The 22,851-nt window shown below is 39.0% G+C and overlaps 1 protein-coding gene across 2 annotated transcripts; it reads right to left on the bottom strand.

Annotated features, from left to right (window-relative positions):
* Positions 1-12: 12 nt before the first annotated feature.
* LOC131787294 (fibronectin type III domain-containing protein-like) lies at positions 13-21,513 on the bottom strand. 2 transcript variants are annotated; one of them, XM_059104396.2, is made up of 20 exons: positions 21,212-21,513; positions 17,674-17,751; positions 16,095-16,442; positions 15,157-15,456; positions 14,155-14,266; positions 13,134-13,345; positions 12,588-12,732; positions 11,278-11,408; positions 10,401-10,673; positions 9,480-9,767; positions 8,405-8,716; positions 7,467-7,537; positions 6,473-6,832; positions 5,679-5,898; positions 4,828-5,127; positions 4,125-4,247; positions 3,583-3,759; positions 2,834-2,965; positions 2,573-2,657; positions 13-2,033 (listed from the first exon to the last, which is right to left on the bottom strand). In XM_059104396.2, the coding sequence occupies exons 1-20, from the start codon at positions 21,219-21,221 to the stop codon at positions 1,844-1,846; spliced, it is 3,867 nt and encodes a 1,288-aa protein (XP_058960379.2). In that variant the 5' UTR covers positions 21,222-21,513; the 3' UTR covers positions 13-1,843. The 2 variants fall into 2 exon arrangements, with proteins under 2 accessions (XP_058960379.2, XP_058960380.2); XM_059104397.2 differs by lacking the exon at positions 21,212-21,513 and adding an exon at positions 19,251-19,400.
* Between the last annotated feature and the right edge of the window lie 1,338 nt (positions 21,514-22,851).

Raw genomic sequence — 22,851 nt, 5'->3', positions numbered from 1 at the left:
GGGCGAACAGGCTACAAGCTCAAACAACTTTATTTCTATAAAACAACAGTTCCCTATTTTTAAAAGAACATTTACATCCCTTATTAAATAACCAGAGTATGAACACCTTCAAGTAACAGCAACTTTTCGACAACGGGAGGATGGGGCGTTTTTTAATTTCAAAAACGTTTTTCCTTAACGGGAACGTTATAAAGTCTGGGGGAGGAGGGGGTGAGGGTTGACTGGGACGGGAAATACACTCCCAGAATGCTGCTACTTTCCGGTGAAATCTGCTCGATGACATCGTAAAAACTTAAAAATAATAGAAGTACCGCAACTTAAAACTGAGGATCAGAAATAAACGACAATGTTAGGTTATTTATCTAACCACAAGATATGTAACTTTATCACAGTGGTCTAACGTAAGCTGGTAGATGGCGGTGAAATGAAATGATACTTCTTTAATGTTATCTATTAACTCTGCTGGATACTAACAAGTTGAGAGAAACTAAGACACGCTCCAAAAGGAAATAAGAAATTCATGACGTGCAGGTTGATCAGTATAAAAACACTGTGATTTTCCATCATACATTGCTACGTCGTGAATAAAAAGGAAAAAATCAAACTTTACAAGAAGGTACTTTTTTTTTAATAGCAAAAGGTACGCATTGAATGAATAAAAAAAAAATGAATATAAACCGCCACCCTACCAAGAAAAAAAATTGAAACGAAGCCCCTAAGATGCGTCACCGAAACAAACAAAATTACAGTCCAAGATCAACCTAACTTCTTTACAACTGACTTAACAATGCACAGAGCATTCGACAGTACGACTAACTACGAATTTTGGCAATTTACACTATATCACTTTCAATAATTAGAATAAATATGCTGACTTTTGCCTGCTGCTTCTTAACAACGTGTGAAAACAAATTGAACAGAATTTTAACCTAACTGGACTTCTCTTGGAAGAAACACCTCTTCCTGTTTTTCCTGCTATCAGACTGGCGACCGGCGACTCGCAATAAAGAACTAAAACAAATGCAGTCTAGATACGATGGACGGGCTAACACAGCTTTTCCTTCGCGTCATTTCACGGTTGCCCGTTGTTCTTTGACACACCTTGAGCGCATCTTCGAAACTTAAAGCAAAATAAAATACGATTCGAATATTCATTTACCGTCCTCAAACGAGGTCGAACTTCTAACAGCTCTTATTAGAACACTTAATTACGGTAATAACATACAGCCTCTTTAGCAGTTATGTTCTGCTTACAAGCAAATGATAAGCATTCAGTTTGCGACGTACTGCCACGTATCGCCACTAATTTCTTTTCTCAGAGAGCTTTCTGGAGTTAATTTGAAACTACCTAACGACACTGATTTTTTAACAATTCGTTTTAGAAACTCAAATTCATTGAAAACAACAAAATTGATAAGTTTAAAGTCGCCAAATATTCCGTTAATGGCTCTGACTGTTTTCACACCTGAGACGTTTAACCCTTAAACTCCCAAACATTAAATTCTCGTAACTTATTTAAAAGGAAATTTTTTGGAAGCTAAAGGAGAGAATTGACGATCAGAGTTTGGAAGTTAAAGGGTTACGTCATCTAAAACGTCTTATACAAAAAAAGAGGGTGCTAAGAATCGCCGTCGCATTAGTAGTTACCCTAAGAATGGTTGAATGTCTTCTATCAGAACAGCCATTTACGATTGGGGACGAGCCACAATTCTTCCTTTTAACTAAGCGTTTTCTTTGACTACTGAGTCAGCGGTCTTAAGCTTTCAAAGATCATGATTGACAAACTGTACCCAGCTTACTTTTTGGGATCACCAAACAACACTGGTACACTACAGAAATGTCCTCAAACGAATGTCGCAAATGCAGACTGGTCTTTCTCGTCCGCTGGTGGTTTTTTCTCGTCCCCATATTCCTCTATAAAGGACCCATCTTCGTTGAACTGTGGTCCCTCGCCGTAGTCGTCCAGGCTATCCCGGTCACTATCCCGTTTATCCAATGAGCCCTGACTCTGGTAGGGTGGGGGATTTTCATCCCTAAAAAAGACAAGATAAGTCATTCATTATTCAGCACAGATGTAAAAATTCCACTTCTTGGTAACCCATCTAAGCGAAATCAAATCGAAAACCCGCTGACCTACTGCTTACCGCTTTGGACTCGAGCTCTGGACCTTTAATCTTCAAGGTCCCTCTCTTTCCCTAAAAACTATGTGGATAACTGAGGGAAAACCCGATCAAGTAAACCCTTTAATCTATTAGGAAAGACGACCACCGAACAGATAAGCGCATGCACTGTAGATGTGTTCGCGGTACAAACCAATATTAAGACCTACACACTTAAATTGCAAAAAATGAAGCTCTGTACAAAGCAGCTGACGATTCCAAAGAAAGAAACACGTCAAAATTTCGTTCCATTAAAGACGATTGCGCGCAAGATCTTCTTTGTCAGTGTTGCTCTCAAGTAATTGAAGTTCATTTTCTCAAATGCGTATGTGTACCTTAAAATAGAAAATGAGAACTTCTTTCCTGTAAGTCTTTCAAGGCAAAAATATATATTATTCCTGGCATGCGCTTACCCTTGGTGTTGGTAAGGACCTTCTTCTTCATCGAATGATTCCCGGTCGATGAGATGAGCGGCTCGTTTCTTCTCGCGTTTACCAACTTAAGAGAAATAAAACAAATTAAGGCTTTGCATGAGTATCTGGTGTTAAAGACACAATCAAGTTTGTTTTCATTGTTATCCATTTCAGCATCAACGAAAAAGGAGCTGAGTATTTTCGCCTTCAATAGAACATGATGTCAGACTCCCCTCACTTCAATTACCATTATTGTCTTACCTGGGTATTTTGATCCACGGCGACGGGTGTAAAGGACAAATATAAGCAGCACAATGAGGAGAATGGCAATAAGAACCAACAAGGCAATAAACCAAGCGCTCTGGTGTATAGGAGTAGTTGATCTCTTGCCAGCTGTAGTGAGAAAGAAGGAAAACGTCAGACTCAAAGCACTCGGAACTGCCGGTTGTTTCCTTCTTCTTAGCTGGGGGTCGGGGGGGGGGGGGGGGAGAGGGGGTGAACGAGATGATAGGGGTCCCCGAAGAAACAAAGTATATCCGTCAATAAGTTGTATGGGCACACGCAACAAAGGTTTGAGGAGAAAAACCTGTATTCTCCGTCCCAAACCTCTTGCGACTTCGCCACGGTTCAACACTTCAAAGGATATACAAAAACGTCGGCTACACAAGCTAATCTCACCGCGAAATAGGAAGTGGTTGAGGTTCCAGCCCTCAGGGGGAGCAACTAAATTTTTCCTGTTTTTCTCTCTTTTTTTCTCTCCTCTTTGTCTCTCTCTCTCGTGATATATGGTCAAAAACTTCTTATCATAGCAGAAGTTAGGTCAAAACTACTCGAGCTTAGAGACTGGAACTAATCCCAGTTTCGAATACGAGCATTTCTACTTCCCCAACATCGCAAGTTAACCTTCACCCCACCCCCCCTCCCCCTCACCCCCCCACGCGGCACTGTGTCAGATTTCTCTGACATTCCGCCGGTGCCTAAGTCTCATACTAAGTATGTATAGCACTTACCCACAATTCCCGGGATGGGTCTGGCTTCAGTGATGTCACTCGGCGGACTTTCTCCCTGATCATTTCTGCCGATGGTCCTAAACTGGTACAAGGCAGACTCCAGATTACCAATCTCCAGATCCAAGTCGCCACCCAAGTAATTAATCCAAGATGAGTTCACAAAATCTTCACCCTCCACTAACAAAAAGAGAGACAAATAAACAAATCAGCTTAAAGAGAAAGATGTTTTTTTTCGTCTTGTGACGAGTGTGGGACAATCTTTCTCTAATTCTTTACCGAGCTCAAAACTTACCATCTCTCTTATTTCCATCTTCAAATCAGTTTATTACTCCTGTAAAAACGGGGGCTACTTTCTAAACAAACTGTGGCGCTGCGTTGGCGATGTATCATTACAAGATACTCTAGTTCTAGCAGCTGTGTTGAAACGTAAATTTAAACGTAAATTTTTAAGCGTTACCGCTTCCATAGTTAAGCAAATTCTCCTAAAGAGAAACCTAAATAATGTGTAAAGATAAGCATACTGATGCAAGGATGCAACTTACATTTCTGTCGGTACTGAACCAGGAATTCATGTGTATATCCTCCACCAACAGCGATCTCGCAAATAACCCTGACTTTGTCGATTCCTGTTGGTTCAACCGTGGGAGCATTGTGTTTGGCCGGTGCTGTGAATGAAAAATATAAATAAGATTAATTTTATCATCATCGTGCAAGTGAAGTCAACTCTTCCATGAAGAACACTCTCGTAAGCGGGCAGTTCTACTACGGACACTTTTTTCAATTCCCATTTTTTGCTCCTCAGTCAAACTCTGTATTTACACATTCCCGTAAGCGGACATTCTCTCGTAAGCGGACGCGAACACTTTTCAAATTGAAAATTTGATTTTTCTTTTGATCATGTTCTCTCGTAAGCGGACATCCAACGGTTATTAAATGACTCTGGACGGTTAGGTGGTCTTGAATTTGCAAATCAACAAAAATTTGACTATGACAGAGCAAAAAAGAGCAATGGGAGTCGGTTTTGTCAAATCTCCATCTGTCTGCAGGAGCGCAAGCTTTCCGTTCGTTTGACATTAACAAGAGTCCAACATAAAACACTTCCGTAAATGGACATCTACCCTCGTATAAATAATTCCCGTAAGTAGTCAGTCCTACTAACGCACACTCTTTTCAGCTTCCGTGGGTGTCTACTTACGAGATAGGTCACTGTAATCAAAAAGATTTTCCAAATTTGTCGTGACTTACGAGAAATTTTGACTGTTCTTGTGGCTATTCTTACACTTTCACCGTAACCCGGTTCGGTCTTGGCTCGTATTTCGACAACATAGTTTGTCAGTTCTTCTTGTTGTCCAATAAGGTGCCTCCTCTTCGACGCTGCTAGCTGTGTCATCTCCACTGGAGTATCCTTAGGCTCTGAACCAGTGTACTTAGCAGATCCCGCTTGGTAATTTGTAATGATTCCATTAGGTTCTGTAGGTGGTTTCCACGTGATCAGGATATACAACGCAAATGCGAACACTTTCACATCTGCCGGGCGTCCAGGAACTGCGGAGGTCAAGTTTCAACAGAAGTGAAAAATGAGTTTTTAGTAATGGAGATGGGTGCATTAAAAACAACGCAAAAGGGGAGCAATTATCCCGTGAGCCGGCCCTCATTTAATATTAGCTTTTCGGCACGGGCGTTTCTTCGTCTGCGGAAAATTATGAGGACATGAGCTACGCAAACCGGCGAGAAGTCGGAAAGGGCTCTAGCAGACTCCTAGCAAACATTTCCACGACTCATCTCAAATTTTTCCTCGGACGGATAAACGCGCATCCAGCAGCGCTTATAACGAGAACCTGGAACCTGGTCAAAAGTGTCTGAAGGCGGACAACAAAGCAAGCGACTTAAATTTCCCTGGAAGCCTCCTAACAGCCTCCATGGGTAAAACCGCTAAACTGCACTCGCCTAAGTTGACTTCAGCCTAATTTGAAATCTCAGTCTATTCGATGACTTTCAGGTAGCTAAAATGATAAAAATTCCCTAGCTCTAGTTCCTCATTCCAAATTCCACTTAAACAAAACAAATTAAACTATCGCAAGTTTGTTTAAACATACCGTCCTGCAGTGTTGAAAGATCTATTTCATCACTCGCTGGGCCCTCCCCTCCGCTGTTAAAAGCTTTGATTGCCATTGTGTACGAGGTGTAGGGTTTCAGGTCGAAAACTGTCGTTTCAGAAGTTGTTCGCCCCTTGACATCAGTAGAGTTCGCATAGCTTGGAATGGCTCGTCTCCTTCTCCTTGCATTTGCCAGGAGGCTTGTGCCCCAGTAAAAAATCTGCAAATTTTTAACACGAGAAAAGATAAGAAAGAAACCTCCAGAGATTATCAAGGGAACTGCAGTGCTGCTCAGATGTTAGTTAAAAGTTCCTCGAGACTCGAGAATCAACGCTCAGGACTTGAGACCCAATGGATCATGAATTCATGTTCCTCGAAACTTTGATTATCGAAGCTTAGGTAAAGTTTAAAAATGTTTGGAGGTATTTGAAATATTATCGAATCGAGATACATAGAACTTGACGCGCGATTAACTTTTTCACAGTCAACGATAATCGAACCTCGCAACTTAAATTTCGATTCTCGAACTTCTTAACAATCGAGGGTGGAGTTTCGAGTCGACACAATCAAGTTTCATTCAACATTTAAGTAAATCTACGTAATGTGAATCTGTTTAAAGATTGTTAAAATATCTTTTATTCTTTCCACTTCAGAAATTATCAGGTTCGTTTCAGGCAAGGTTGTCATCATGATCCAACACCAAATTCTCGTAACTAATTTATAAGGATATGGTAGCAGCTTGAGGACAGAATTAACTATTAGATCTTGGGATTTAAGTGTTTTAAGTCCCTTACCCTATATCCATCGACACTTCCTCTGGACGGGGCAGCAACAGGCTCCCATGAAAGCTTCGCACTGCGTGCCTGTACAATCTGCACCGCTACGTTCTTTGGTTGTCCCTCAGGTGGATCTTGGCCAGAACGGGATCGTTCGATGGCGCTGAAGGGTCCTGGGCCCAAGTTGTTTCCGGCGCGAATTCTAAACTCCCAAAGCTCATAGTACCCAGGATTGTCGACTTTAAAGGTTGAAGCTTGATCAGGCAGTCTGACGTTTTTCCATTGATCAGGAGAATCTTCATTCGCTGGTTCTACGACTTTTCTGTACTCCAATATATAGTAAAACCCAGGACCGTTCCAATAGACCTTCGGCATAGGCTGTCAATTTAAAATGATTTCTTACAAATACTGACTACTATTTCAGTTCAGATGAAAACGGTGCAAGCTCTAAAATGTATAACTTTTCGATTGAATGTCGTAAAACTAGAACCAAAGTAATCATAACTGTCAATACACCTTTAAAGTGTCTATGACGCGAATTTTTTGTTGCGCTTTCTAGTGACCAATCATGGTGCTAAGTAGAGCAAATAATGATGCAATCTAGGAATACTTTCTACACTCAATTGAAATCAATCAATCCGTCCAAAAACACCGGTTAGTCTTCACATTTTAGCCGCCTACTTTAATGTAAAAAATACTCGTGAAAAATCGTGCAATTATTGCAATACCATTGAAGGAATTTACAAAGCAGCAATTTCTTGGTCCAAAGAGAAATTGAGGTCACAATTTACCAGTTATCTTTTGGTGCGACCAATTGCGCTTCTTGTGCGATACAAAATTTGTCGGTGGCCTGACAAAAAACTTGTCCACTTGCCAGTTCGAAATTGTATGAGCTACAGCGAGTTGGACCCTCACACTTCCAGAAAACCGCGAAGTGTATGGGCAAAATATCATCTATAAGCAATTATTTTCAGGTCACGTAGTGAGATTCGGCCAATCAAAAGGTACTTACCGTCCAAGCAATATCAAGTTCACCGGCCTTCTTTGGTACTCCACGCAAGTTCTCTGGGAATTTCTCTGGAGCTGTAAGGAAAGCAGACATGGATCAATATCTATTTATTTTTCTTTCTTGCCTAATTCAAGGTGCTGTATAATTATCTACAGTACCTCTGCACCATTAATCGCACTCTAGACGAAAATCACACGAAGCACAAGCTACAAGGGAGCATATGCGCCTTGAGGAGCATCTACACAGCGGTCAGATGCCAAAGAAAACCTGCGCTTAACCTTTTAACCCCTAAGAGTGATTAGCTCCTAATTTCTCCGCACATCATCCCCGAATCCGAGAATAAAGGAAATGATCACCAACTAAAGAAGCTCTTGATTGTTAAACAAATTCTCCCTGTCAGCACCTTGGGAAATGTATAGAGAAGATTATGAAGATTTTGCATTCTGATGTTAGGATGTAAAGGGTTAAGGATACAAAAGCAAGAGAGAAGAGAACACTTAACTTGTTCGAATGCAAAGTTATTTAGTTAAGTACATATTAGTTTGAACTTAATTTTAAAACAAATTGACATTTTCAACGCAGGATGCTGATGTAGTAGGTCATTAAATCATCGCTATTGCGCAAAATCCTGTACATACAACCACACAAGCCATCAAATCACGATGTATGTGAAGCATAATAACTTTTTTGGTAAAGCTCAAAACAAAATGGTCAATTAACAGGATACCCGTATTTGAATAAGTTTTGTGTTTGAAAATTCTAGAGTTTTCCTTTTTCCCCTCTTCTGTTTCCTTTTACAGGTTTCTATCTAGCGAAACAGCAGTTGTGGCTTGGTATGTTGTACTTAGAAACTTAGCGCGGGAAATTGGCGCCCAGGCGCCCAAAATTGATCCCCTCGCGCATGCCCTACGTTTGACTAGCACACAGAAACACAAACACACCTGACTGAGATGTTCTACAAATTCCAGCCCCTGTGGGTAAACTAGGGCGACTTGGGCCAAAGCTGTTCACAGCTCTCATGCGGAAGCGCAAGGTCGACCAGCCAGTAAGGTTAAGCACGACAGATGTTGCATTAGGATTTGTTACATTGTGGAGGAAAATGAACACATCTGGTTCATGATTCGATTCCTGTTCAATCAGGAAGTGTAGAATGGGAGCATCATTTGAAGCGCTGGTTGTCCATTTGAGTACTGTTGTCCGATTGATGCACGTTTCCTTATTTATTTCGAGGTTGGTTGGAGGAAATGGAACTCCTGAAGGAAAAAAAAATGAATAAAGGAGGGTAAGTTTCTAAAGAAACTGTGGTGCTGCTTCGGCGGGAGAGTATAACAGGGTAATTTAGTGTTATCAACAGAGATAGCGAAAATTGGCTGATTCCAAATCTGCAAATAGAAACCTCTTGTCAACCGAGTTCGAGGTCTGTTCTAGTAGTTACGGATTGAGTTTTTTCCCGCTTGGCACAATATGTTTGAAAGATATCTACTACATTCACTGGTTCAAACAGAGGGGGAAATTTTCAGATAAAAAAAATCAATTTAGTTCAATTAAAAAAAAAAAAAACCAAACCAATTCAGCGGGCCATTCAACGAAATAAGCCCGCTAAATTGACCAATCAGTGGCCCGCAAAAACCGTCGATTGTTCTGCCTTTCTTAGCTGGCTACCAGTACCACAGGTGCCACTAACAAAAATACTAAAAGAATTGAAATACCACAAAGAAAATTGAAACAGCTCCCACTTTAAAGTGCAACTAAATGCATAACTGAGTTTCATGTACCAGAGACGTGTTTCGATGAGTGAATTGATTCTATGTTCAGAATTTGTTCTGGGGATCGTGCAAACTTCGAGAAACGCCTTAGCTATTTAACAGGAAAAGATCTCATTCTTGCATGGCGGAAATCTGACGAATCTTTATTCAGAAGTTAAAATGCTCGGCCGGGGGGGGGGGAAGGGAGTTTACGGGGGGGTAGGGGGGAAGTTGAAGCTTAGAATTGATCGATGCATTGATAAGAACAAACCTTTAATGTTAACTGTGGCTGACGCCTGGTCTTCCGACTTCTTAGGTTCAGGTGTGTAAGCGACACAGGTGTAAACGCCAGCATCGTTAACACTTATATCGGAGATTTTTAAAACGTTTTCTCCTTCCAGCCATTCCATCTTGGAGTTGAATTTAATAATTGCATCATCTCTCTTCCAGTAGTACTTTAGTTCCAGTCTTTTATCGAACTCTGCGCGGCAACGAAGGTCGATATTGACGCGTTCCGGAACAATCTTGTCCTCCGGTCGCACTGTAATTCTTGTTCTTTCTGTAGTAAAGAAAATAACAGATTAACCCTTTAACTCCCATGAGTGACCAACAAATAACTTCTCCTCGCAATACCGATACAACATCAAGCAGGCACGTGATGAGAATAAAGAAAAATGTCAATTGGGGAATTACGAGTTGACCCAGTACCAAATTCTTAAAACTAACAACATAAAAATTGTATGGCATACTGTAAGGAGAATTATCATTGAGATCTTGGAATTGACAAGGTTAGATCAACAGAACTAAAATTGCTTCAATTCTTCCTTTGCGCAAAATGAAAATTGGCTATTTTCCGCGTTTAATAATTACAGGCTGTTGGCGTCAAGGTTGCCGCAGATACCCCTTTCCAAACTTCCCCTTCAAACTTCCTTAAAATTCTTCCTTAAAACAAAAAAAACCCTTTTTCCTTCCTGTTCGAGTATAGAAAGGCTTCTTACAGCCCTCATTGGAATTAAGGATTGATTGACTACATTTGTATGTAATTCAGCCACCAAACGCGTACCACTCCCCTACACGCGAATGAAAGCGCGCACAATTCCCACGAAAACACGGCTTGATGCACGTGTAATTCGTGGGGCGATAATCGAGAGCGGTCCTACGGCACTGTGTAGTAGTATACTGTTTTTCTTACCATAAACAGTCGCTACTCCATTATATTCAGCCTTATCCAAGAAGTTCTCGGCTACACAACGATAATTGCCCGCATCATCTTCAGTAACATCATTGATCAACAAGACGCCATCCTTCTGAACTGTGTAGCGCCCGCCTGTTGTGAGCTCCGTACCCTTCCTGTACCACTTGAAGGTTGGAGGAGGTGCTGCTTCTGGTTCGCATTTAAGAACGCCTTGACTATTCTTGAACAGGTAAAACGGACCACTAGTTGGGTCAAACGTTGGTTTTTTAGCTGAAAAAACATTGAAAATCACAATCATTTAAATGTATAAATTTCATTTCGAAAACCCTTTGTACCCCTACGCGTGAGTAACATCTAATTTCACCCTGAATCACTCATGTAAGTCATGGGAATGAATGAAATGATCGCCAACTTAAGCTTTTGATTGTTTAACAGAGTCTCCTTGTCAGCACCTTAGGCAATGTCAAGACAACAGTATGGAGAACGTACAGATTGATGTTAGGGTGTAAAAGGTTATAAGACCCAAAAAGGAGTTTGAGTAACTTGGTTTAGAAATGATACAAACAGATTGGTTTGCAGTCGAAGCATACGATACAGTCCTCAAATACGAATCGTTTGCTCTATGGTAGTAAAATTCTGAAAATAAAACAAACTGATTTTTTAAAATTATCTTAAGGTAAGAAGACGGACAGAAAATTTTAAGAGGCTATCAACGCTAATTTCTCCTCGCAATACCACCCATGAATCACGCATTGAGGTCATGAGAATAAAGGAAATGATCACAAACTGAAGGAGCTCTTGATTGTTAAACATATTCTCCTTGTCAGCATCTTTCAAAATGTATCCAAAAGAGTCAGGACAATAAGCTACTCACCGCGGATATAAATCCAAGTAGATGACACAACCATACCATGGACGTTTTCTGCAACACACTGGTAAACACCATCTTCCTGCATTCGAGCATTTTCAATCCTCAACTTTTCATTTTCTATTTTGACATTAGTACTGTGGAATTCAAGATAAGATGTGAGTTAACTTTTTTCAAATAATCTCATCACTTCTATACTCGGTCAGTCCACAAATGAGAAAAGTCCAGAAACTGGAGCCAAGCAGAAATGTTACCCAAACTGCAAATTTGCACTAAAAAAAAAAAAAAAAACCAACAAACCAAAGAACAAAAAAACATTGAGTTTTACCCAAAATGTTCATGTTACAAGGTAAGCATTTTTGTTTGCCAAAGGAAGGGAAACCTCTTCACAACACTGATGAATGATGCACGGTTGTGACTACAGTTCTAAACTCTAACTCTTCCCCCACAAAAGGAAGTCACTAACTTGGACGCAATGAATCATAATCAAATAAAACTATAAAAATAAAAGCATCCATTAAAAATGTAACTTTCTGTACCCTCCTGTCTAAGTCAGGTAATTTAGGAGACTTTAAATTTTAAATCAATTTTTAATTTTGGAGAAATTTCCTTAAAAATTAATTTTCCCTCTTTAAGAGAATTCACTTTGGTCTGAATGATTGAGCTACAATGCACACAAAACTGTAATGCAGTCCTACAAATTATTTCAGTAACATCCTGTCTGGATCAGGAAATTTAGATGAATTGGTATACTGTGTTGATTCAATCTAGTGCCCAGGGCCCTCATTTTCTTGAGGTACATTGTACATGTGCACCTCGCACATGTGTACCATATGGGGCTTATTTGAAACAGAGCACTTATTAAGGACAAGATACTTGTTCCTTTTTTCTTGGAGAAACAAAACAATGTGTGAAACAAAGCTTTGATGTTTAATTAAAAAGCAACAGAAGCAGAAACTTTAAGATTAACAAATTTACAGTGAGTATTCACACCATAATGGTAGGGAATGTACAGTTGTAATATTACAGTGTTATCTAGGAAACATAATAGGGGTGCTTATTGGAAAAGGGGTGCCTATTGGGATGAAGGTGCTTGCTTAATAGGGGCACCTATTAGAACAGGGGGCACTTATAAAGGACCAAAAATTCAATCCATGACCCCTCATTCCATAAAGGGGGCACCTATAGGAACAGATACACTAGCTGAATCATCACAGTGTACAAGAACTCTACATGTACATATGTAGGAAAGGCTCCTCCTCTATACAGTGCATGCTCGAGTATAAAAGCTCCCAGTCCAGATAGCATTTACTTACTTTGATGACACAATCCTTGTTCCATCTTTATACCACGAGAAAGATGGCACAGGATCAGCATATACATCACAAAGCAACGTCCCGTTTCCTTGAATATCCACCTCTAACTTCTCTGCAGGAGCTTTGAGACGCCAACGTGGAGCAGCTAACCAAAAAAAGGAAAAAAGAGAGTAAAAATTTCTCCATTAGCTTACAGTACTGACAGAAATTTCTTGGTCTTCACCTCAACATTAATAAACCATACCAACACATAACAAAAGAAGCATAAACTGCTAAATGGACACTATTATCAAACATACAGGTCAGCAAATTTGTGACTTCTGCTGCAGAATTTGTTGCAAACTGTTTGACATCCTGCCACTGCCACGAAGATGGTCACAGCTTGTAAAGCTTTTTAAAATATTGAAGAAAGTATGCAAGCTCTCATTGGTCAATGCATGCGCTTAGATGATGCTACTGTAGGTAAACACCTTTGTGACAGCAGGATCTAATTGGAAGTATTTACCAAATTATAGGACTTTTTTCCAAGTACATTATTATGCTTACCTTCAACTTTCAGCTCTATGTTGTGTTTCAAAGGGTTTCCACTGTTCATTTTATTCTCTGCCTCACATGAGTACTGTGGAGATTCGTGTTTGTCTTTCTTTACATTCATGATGGTCAATTGTCGTCCAAAGAACAGGTCTGGAATGTCGTAGTTATTTTCCCCATTTATAATTTGCTGACCATTTTTCTTCCAGGTTATCTTTGGGGCAGGCCTTGAAGTTTTCAAAGATAAAATATTGATTATTAGAAAGACAAAAACAACTCACTGGATACTTAACATCTGATTGTTAATTCTACTCTCTAGCTCTTACACATTTTCGTGAAAATAAGTTCAATCAAGACAACAACTTCTACCAGAAATGTCTGAGTATTCACCTAACCTACACAGTGGAGATTGTATGGTTATTAAAGGAAGAAGTTACATGTTCAATCACTCAAATTTAAAAGGTTAAATTCAGTATGGAAAAGTTATCTGAAGATTACATCTTGGAGAGTACAAAAATTGTGGACAATCTTGGCAGAACAAAATATGGATCTCTGTGGGAAAAGCAGTTCCAGTCATTTAAATTACACTATAGAGCTCTAGATGTCACCAAGAACACAAAAATCCACAAATTACTGCTGCACAACGGCACCACCAGCTTCACCAGCAAAAAAACCTGAGCAGTTAACTATTTACCTCCCAGACCAAGTTTGTAATTCTCCTTACTGTCAGCCATACAATTCTTATAATGTTAGTTCAGAGAGTTTAGTATTGGATCAACTAATTATCCCAAAATTGATAATTTTCTTCATTCTCATCACTTATCTGGTTGATTTTGTATAGATATTGTAAGGAGAAATTCTGTCTTGGTCACTTGTGGGAGTTAAAGGGTTAAAAAGACCTTTAACCCTGAGGTACAGAAAGTGATTAGCAAATCTGTCACAAAAAAAAAATAATTGGCAACAATTGATATCAGAGCCATTGGATTGAAATAGTTTAAAGATCTTTTTCAGAAAACTATCAATAACTACAAATCACCTTCCAAGGGCCAGACAGTAAAGGGTCTTGTTTCTTCCCTCAACAGCTATCTCCGAACTTTTTGACAATGAAGATGATTCCCAGGAAGGTGCTTTTTCTTGCACAGATCCAGCTAAATATCAAACGTAAGAGAAATAAATGACTGTAGATATAAAAAAATCATAAGCATGAATCACGGATAAAGAAATGAATGTGAAATCCATCTTGGCAGAAATTAACACTACATATTAAGCAGTTACTGAAATGAAGATAAGGCCTGAGAAAAATATATTGCTTTCACTACTTTATTACTGTGAAGATCACTTCCCTATTCATAAAAGAAATGAATAAAACTACAAACAATAATGATCGACACTAAAACTACAATATATGCCGACAGAATTGGTGATAAAAATAATGACAAAAATGATAATGACAATGATAATATTAACTTAGTGATGTATTCAGTGAATGACTCAGGAATAATTATTCAGAAAAAAAGGAACTCGGAGTGCTATGACTTTAGATTAGTACTTTTGATTGCTTTACCACTGTATTACAGGACACTCAAGGTGGGCTAGGCCACTGCATCTTTTATTTCTCCGAACATGCCTATCTCATTCATATAAATCACCAGGCTTAACATTTATCATGTTCATTCCCATTATGCACATGAAAAATTTTTTAGTTCTCCATCGAAGGAGGAGTATAATCAGAAATTGACCTCCTTCATGAAACACTCAGTCCAGTTCTACCTAATATTATTATGCTATACTCTGTCAGTTTGTGGTGCTTCTGAGTTTGATCTCACACCTGTACAGTATTTTTTTGGATTGCTGCTTTTTTAAAAATATTTATCTGAGCCTGTAAGTATACATAGAATTTTAAAGACGAGATGGCAATATGTATAAGTAAGCTAGTAAGCTATGATTAGTAAGCTGAGCTCTGCACATGCCAGTAGAGCATAGAGAACATTAAAACAAAAAATTAGGAAGACGTTAATATTTTAATAACAATTTTCACCTTGAGGATCCAAAGTCACAAGGCCAGATTCGAAGATAGAATTTGCTGCAACAATGGTACAAGCAATTCCTTTTAATTCTGAGATTTTGTCCACATCAGCTTGAGTTAGAAACATGATATGCAGTGTACCAACTGGGGTTATCGCTATATGTCCATCTCTGTTAAGCTGAATGTTGTCTTTATTTGCCCAGGTATATGAAGCACCATAACTTCCACCATTTGGCGGGCAATCAATTTTCAAAGGATCTCCAAGAGTCACGCTCAACCGGATGGGGTCTTTATTAGCAAAATCTTCAACATCTAAAGGAAAGGAAGAGTCCTATCATTAACTGTCAAACAACTCCACAAAGTACGTGTAGAGCTGAACATTTGAGTACACATTCACACCTGTTCAAGAATATGTCACTTTTCTCAACAATTTCTGTGTGGTGACGAGGAACCAAAAAAAAAATAGGCTTGATTTTTGAAAAACAAGAACCAAAGCAAACATAGTATTCAATCAGAGCAAAGGTCGACATAAGAACTCCAAGAAACAGCAGGCAAACTGCATGATATGAGGGAAAATGTGAGTCTTAAAATACCAATCATTTTCAGTTTTAAATCTGATACCAGCTGCCACAAACTTTCCCAAATTCTGATCAGAGGGTTTTTACTCCTGCTTTAAATACTTTCATGCAAAAAATTGACAAATTATGGCAGCAGTACAAAATTGTATGTTACAACAGCACTATTCAGGAGAGTTCATGTAACCATTTGTCAGCTTGACAAAAAACTATGGTCAGGACCCTAATCAGATGCTTACATGTATGCCTCATAAAAACATTTCCTCAGCCCCCTTCCTCTGTGTATCTTTTTTGATTAGAAGTTTTGCCCTGTCACTCATCTGAGACTGAAATTTAATTACAGCACCTGATCAATAGCAAATGGTTGTCACTTACATGTTACTGCTACTTGCACCTTTCTACTGAATGTTTCTTTGTTGGTTGTGGGGTCCTTAACAAAACACTGGTAATTCCCACTATTTTTAGCTGTAAGGAAATTTCCAGTCAATGAACCATCATCGTTAAGCTTATATTGGCCATTAGGAAAAATTATATCAGTTCCATTCTGCTGCCATCTCCATTCTAATTTGTTGGCACCCTGTGCATCACATGGGAGTTTGAAGCCCCAGTTCTTAGCAGCATTAAATTCCTTGCCAAACTTGACGTCTTCTGGCTTGAGCAAATTCCCTGTCAAGAAATTTACAATTCTGGGGGGGGGAGATTGTGGCTGCGATACACTTTGACCTGAAATCACAAAAGCACCCACAATGAGTATCCATTGATTCAATACCAAAAAGTTATCTCAGTCAAATACCATTTCAAAGCCACCACGAATGGCGAACTTTTTCTCTCTGTTTCCTCACAAAAGTCCTTGTCATCTTGGTATTGCTAAACCCTTAAACTCCCAAGACCTGATTGTCAACTCTCCCCTCTAGCTGTTACACAGTTCCTTATATGTTACTTGAAAGAATTTGGCGTTAGATCAAGATCACAGCTTCTGAGTATTCTCATTACCTGTTTGCTGGATAATGTATGAATATTATAGGGAGAAATTACATGTTAATCACTCCTGGGAGGTTAAGGGTTAAAAAGCAAGAGCCACCATGCTGTGAGAGCTAAACAAAACTATTTCCATAAATTGTACAATCAAACCTTGCTTATCCAGACCATGATTCCCTATTTTTTTTTTATTATCCAGACTTGCATCTTTGGTGCTTTCCTTTCCTTTATGAATATCACTTAGTCACATACAAGATTCATAACAACTTTTTTTCCATCAATCAAACCACATGTAATGAAACACAAATCTGCACAATTTTTATTCCTACAAGCACTGTAATTACTCAATGCATTTCAATATTAGCAGTTTACACAAAATGATATGAGAATGTATTTTTACTTGCATAACATTGATTAAATGGTACATATTATCTTTCAGATTTATCTATGTCCATTAATATTCTTTTGCAGTCTCAATGAGCCAGACCACCCAGCCCAGTCCCCACAAGGTGCGACTGAATCCAACTATTTTAAACACCAAATAAAGGAGATAAGTTTCTAAAGAAACTATGGTGCTGTGTTGGTGGGAGAGTATAACAGGGTAACTTAGTATCATCAACTGAGTTGATAATGTAAATTGGCCACTGTAAAGAGTTTTAAAGCTGATGTTTCAAGTGTAATTAGCCCTTTTTCAAAGCAAATGACCAAGGACTCACGTCCAAAATGTCAGCTTTAAAACTCTTTACAGTATCAACTCAGTTGATAATACCAAATTACCCTATTCTAGACTCTATTCCATTCGCAACACTATTTGATAACTGGCACATAAGAATTGGTCTACAAAACTCATATGATAATTGACACCTATTTTGGTAAAGTAGAGTAAAAAAGTGAAAGGTACAGGCTGTAATCCACACAAAAATGTAAATTAAGTTCCTTTATCAGTTGCAAATTTATTAGAATCAACAAAAATTACCATTTGCCAGAGTTGCGATGCTAAAAATCCAAAGTAATAAACCCAAACACCGCATTGTGGAGGATTGATGACTTGTGCCTACAAGAAAAAACAACGTTCACCTTAACGTTGAGCTGTCATATATATGTAGATTTGTACACTTAAATAAATATGTGCAATTAATCCAGAGGCAGAGAATGATATCCTGGAGAAATCGGTTCCTTGCTGTTTCATAAACTATCCGATCCGGTTGACTGGAGTTCAAAAGGGAAAGAAGATACATCCAATCCACATAAGAAAATAACCAGGTGGTATCTTCACTGCAACAGTCGAACCAAAACCGGCATTATGATTTGGTGATTGGGTTTCTTGACCTGTATTAAGAGTTGAGTAAGGAAGGCACAAGAACACTCGAATGTTTCCTTCGTCCTTTGAAGTGTAACAGTGTTTTCCGGAGGTCAGCCGGTGGTTAAATACGTTGCAATATTCAAAACAACAATGTAAGTACGAAGACAGCAGGAGGCCTCACTGTCACGTTTAGTTAACAAAAATATGCTCAGAGACACGCAAAGTGTTCCGGACAAATTGCCGACAACATTTCGTTACATTTTCACTGAAAAGCTGCCCGAGAAGTACACTACATTGTATTTTAGTACACAATGGAAGCACCCAAGTCACATTCAAAAGTAAATTCAAAAAAGAATATTATGTTCGACAACGAAAAGTGAAATCCAGCAAGCACTACATGTAGATAATAAAAAGACGCTAAAGAACGTTAATGCACGAATAAAATCGAAATCGACGGTACCAAAACAGTCCGCTACCATTCAGCCATGGTTACTTGATCAAATCATTCACATCCAACATCTGTCAATGCACTTAAGACGGACGTTGGCAATTGTTCGAGGCACGAAAACACAAACTCGATTACTACATTTGAATTTGGAAAATTGAAGCGAAAGTTAACCTCTGCTGGAAAACGTTTAATTGCAGCACCGCCATCAAAATCCACCACCAAAATCCACCACAATTACTTTTTATGTCTACCAAGCGAAGAAATCGCATTTAGAAAAGAGATGTCATATTTTGATCGAGTGTTCCAAGCGGATGACTCATACCCACGTTGGTAATTTCAATAGTAGGCTTTGGAAGTATATCTGCGTTCCAATTTCACACTAGAAAAATATTCTTCGTATAAGTTATCAACAAGGGCAGCTTACGATGTAACTTGAAACTTGGTCATTTATTGAAAAAAAAATTGCGATTCTGTCTCCCTAAGTAATGGTAATCCTTCCCGATTTTGAAACCTCTAGTTTCACAGCTGCATAGTTGTTCGAAACGCAAATCGGCCAAATTTAAAGCTAAATCGGGAATAACTAACTCAAGAATTTATCTCACGGCACTCCTATCAATCGATGGCCAAGGGAAGATAACGAAAAACAAACTAATCCACAACATGTTACCAAAATCTATAATATAAGCTTCTGATTTGTATGATCGTTCCACTCAAACGAGCAACAAATTTGTGAAGACGACTTTGCAACTAACTTGCTATGCCAGCATCCAAATCAACAATCTTTACAGTTATCGTGTCTCACCTTTCAAAAAGGCACCTTCCAACAAAATGATAAAATATCTAAGTTAAAAATCGTCTGGAGAAGCCAAAAACCTTCAAACCCAACTGAGCTTTGATATTCTTAGTACAAACAATCGTTGCTTACTGCTAATCAACGTTCGGATCGTAGGGAATTTAGGCTGGGCGCGTTATTTGTTATCACGTGATCATGACGTCGCATGTTGACGTTTCGATAGATCCACCTAATCCCTATTTTTGGGCAAACAGACGTCTTTCCCAGACTCTTAAGATTTTTTCACTTTCCTTTTACGTGAGCGGGTGAAGACGCAAAAACGATGACACGATTCGAGATAATTCTGTATTTTTTTGTTTCCATTTATTGGGAAAGTGTCGTTTACAAGTGAGAAAATTACATGCCACATGAAATAATTTATAGAAATATTTCCTCCTCAACGCCATCGCAACAATAATGCCTTAAAATAAAAATGTAAATTCAAAGATAGTGATGACAAATTATGTTGTGCCCTGTATTGTGAGAACAGAGTTATTATGCAAACCGGAACGATATTTGTAGAGAAACCAATTTCCGACTGAGGACAATTTACTAGCCTCTGAACTCAATGCGGTCTACAAATTTCGAATTTTTATATACATACATATATGGAAGTTTCAGAAATCGGTGGAAAAGAAACTTTCAGAAAAGCAAATTTAAGTAAGTAAACTAATTTCATAATTAAATGCACAAATATTCACTCTAATGAAAACTGAAATAATTTAAAAATTGTTGCGGAAATGACGATGTCGACCAGACCCTTGCCGAATAAGGCATTTCCGTGGTGGGTATGTGACGCCTCAGAAATGATGGGTAGGGAAGTTGCAGTCATTCAACAGTCATGACTGACAGATTTGTCATCGACTTAAAATTCTTTGATAGAAAATGCTCTTCGACCTTTTCCGTTTCCAACTCAACCACAGTGGTAAATAATGTATCTTTCCTTGACATTCCCTGAAATAATCTTTCCTCCTGTGTTTTCAATTAGTCATGTAGCGTTGGCGATCGGTTGGATCTTTGGACAGCTTCGATATCGAAAAAATTTCAGGCCTAATCCAAGTGTTAATTTAGCAAACAACGACGCTGTAGTAGCGGCAGAGAAACACAAAACCATTGTTATGTAATGTTTTGTTTTACCGTTGTCTTTTCTTGAAAGGAAGTAGGGGGTCGGTCGCGTTAATGATGAAACTTATGGCAATGATAATAATCAAGATTATGATAAAAGGGAAAAAAATGATATAAAGATAAAAATGTAATGAAAGGGAAATCATTGACCGGGGGAGCCTGCGTCTAGGAAAAGCTTTAAGTGTGCGCGTTCGCCATAGACATGTTTTTTCCATCAACCCAAACAATTTAGGTACAATGTTCACATTGGACAGCGAGTTCTGTTCAAAATCAAGTCTTCAACTAGATATTTAAATTTTGCCGTATAAACAGCGTATCCAGATTTTATAAAAACTTTGTTCCCATTTAGATCTTTTTGGGAAAAAATGGGGGAGAGAAGTGTTAATCGATCGGGCCAGGAGCCCATCACAATGGGCCCCTGGTCGGGCCTAAGCGGAAAAAAATTGAGCAAGATGGCTGGAGTGCTTAAAACATTGTATCGTTGTGCACGACTGATTGATTGCGCCGAGTAGGCAACAAAACCTGCCAGGTTTATTTTCTCCAGGCAGCGGTAAAGATCTAAAGTCGTTAAAGCAAATTAGCGCCAGCGCCGTTGGTCTTGCTAATAAAGGGATTATTTAAATGAATCAATTATGCACACCGTCGAAGGCCACACCAAACAGCCGGGTAAAGCAATTTTCACTCAAGGGCGAAAGGAACTACTTTGAATTTACTTTAACGCCTTAGGAGCGGTGAAAAAAAAATTGCGTTCACCTTTCAACCAATCATATGTTAAAATGAAGTCGAATCAACAAAGTCTCACCCACCTTTTATCATGCTTGAAAGCTCTTGAAGACAGGTGAATTTTTCAGGGCTTATTTTCACTACTGCTTAAGTTGTGTTCATCACTGCGAACATCACTCTCATATTCATTTGTTAATCCGCCGCGTGAGTTCACTCATATGATATCCATATATTCTTAGCCATCGATTCATCACTTCACGTGTTTATAGCGCCAACACAATGACCAGCTCCTTGCTGACTTGTAAGCTCACTCAAATTTGGTAGAACACGGCACCAGAATCGCAGAGGTCATGGATTCAAATCCCGTACAGACCTGAATTTTTTCGGGCCTTATTTTCTCTACCGCTCAAGTGATGTTCATTACTGCGAAGATCGCTTTCATATTCACAGTTACATATGTTTCCCCATTGGCCCTTTAAGCTCTATTTTTTTTGGGGGGGAGGGTAGGTGGGGAGTCGGCTGACAGCTTTGATCTTTCTCTCTAGATTTAAACAACCTCTAACTTTTATGATAGAAAGTGAAAGGCCCTCCTCTCCTTCCTTTGCCCGACGAGGTCCACTTGATGAACTATGTATTTAATAGTGTAATAATATTTGCTGCGACATTCTCATTAGGCAGAACTAAGAGTCATTTAGTCACTCCTGCTCACCGAACAAACCGCAAATTAGAAAGGCTTTCATACGCGGCATTTTAACGGCAGTAGGGTGGATGGTCGTTAGCGGTAAAGTAAGAATTTATTCAAAGATAAACAACTGATCAAACCAGCGGCGTGTCACTTCTTCAATTTCGTAAACAGCGTTGTTTGTCATCTTTCAGGAAAATAGCCTAAGGCGCGAGCACGTCTGAACTATATGCCATCAAATCCTAAGCATTATTTCGTAAAAAAGAAAAAAGCAATTTATCCTTAAACTAGTCAAATAAGATTCGCCAGAAGCTTCGAAATTTAATTAATATATATGTTTTGGAGTCTTCATGCCGTGTTTTTCATTCATAGATTGCATGTCATTTAGACGTTAATTGTTTGGAAGTCTGCGGTTTGTTAGCAGTCATGGGTGGAAAATGACAAACAATGCCGGATTGCCGGATTTAGTTTTGAATGATCTTGTCCACTCCCAGGAAAAGAATTTGCGTGCGCGCCGCTCGACCATGAAAACCTCCGAAAAACAAGTTGGAGTAAGAACTGAATATACGTACACTTCAGCTAGGACGGTTTCACGACAAACGTAATTCACTTCCTTGTTTGCGCGATATTCTTGTACTCAGGTTTTTCGTTTGTTATGCTAAGCAGTCCGTCAGACTGTCAGTGATATAAGTGGTACGAAACTAAGCATACCTGAATAAGATTAATTTTTTTCGCTTTGCACATGATCCTATCTCAGTCCCCAAATAGCTTCGTCATACTTGATATCCTGGTATATTGAGCACAGGAGATACACAAGGTTGAAAGAAGACGGATCACGCGGAAAAATGTATGTTGCCCTCAACCTCATTCTTCCCGCGCCCATTTTAATAATGTGTGGCTTCTCACGTTAGAGATAGTTAGCAGACCAACACATATTATACTGGAAACAAGCAAAAATACGTATGCTCAAAAGAAACGGAAATATACCCACAGGAAGCTCTTTAAAATTAGAGAGTGCTTCAAGTCCTTCAAGTTATCCAT

This window comes from Pocillopora verrucosa, chromosome 11 (assembly GCF_036669915.1).
Source record: "Pocillopora verrucosa isolate sample1 chromosome 11, ASM3666991v2, whole genome shotgun sequence".
Taxonomy (NCBI): Eukaryota; Metazoa; Cnidaria; class Anthozoa; order Scleractinia; family Pocilloporidae; genus Pocillopora; species Pocillopora verrucosa.
The sequence above is the reverse complement of the archived record's forward strand: the minus strand, read 5'-3'. Positions and strand labels throughout refer to the sequence as shown.

Coding starts and splice junctions, on each gene's coding strand:
- LOC131787294 (XM_059104396.2), bottom strand. Junction 9,768..10,400: donor TGGAGTAGCGACTGTTTATG/GTAAGAAAAACA, acceptor TCTTTACTACAG/AAAGAACAAGAATTACAGTG. Junction 5,128..5,678: donor TCTTTCAACACTGCAGGACG/GTATGTTTAAAC, acceptor TGACCTCCGCAG/TTCCTGGACGCCCGGCAGAT.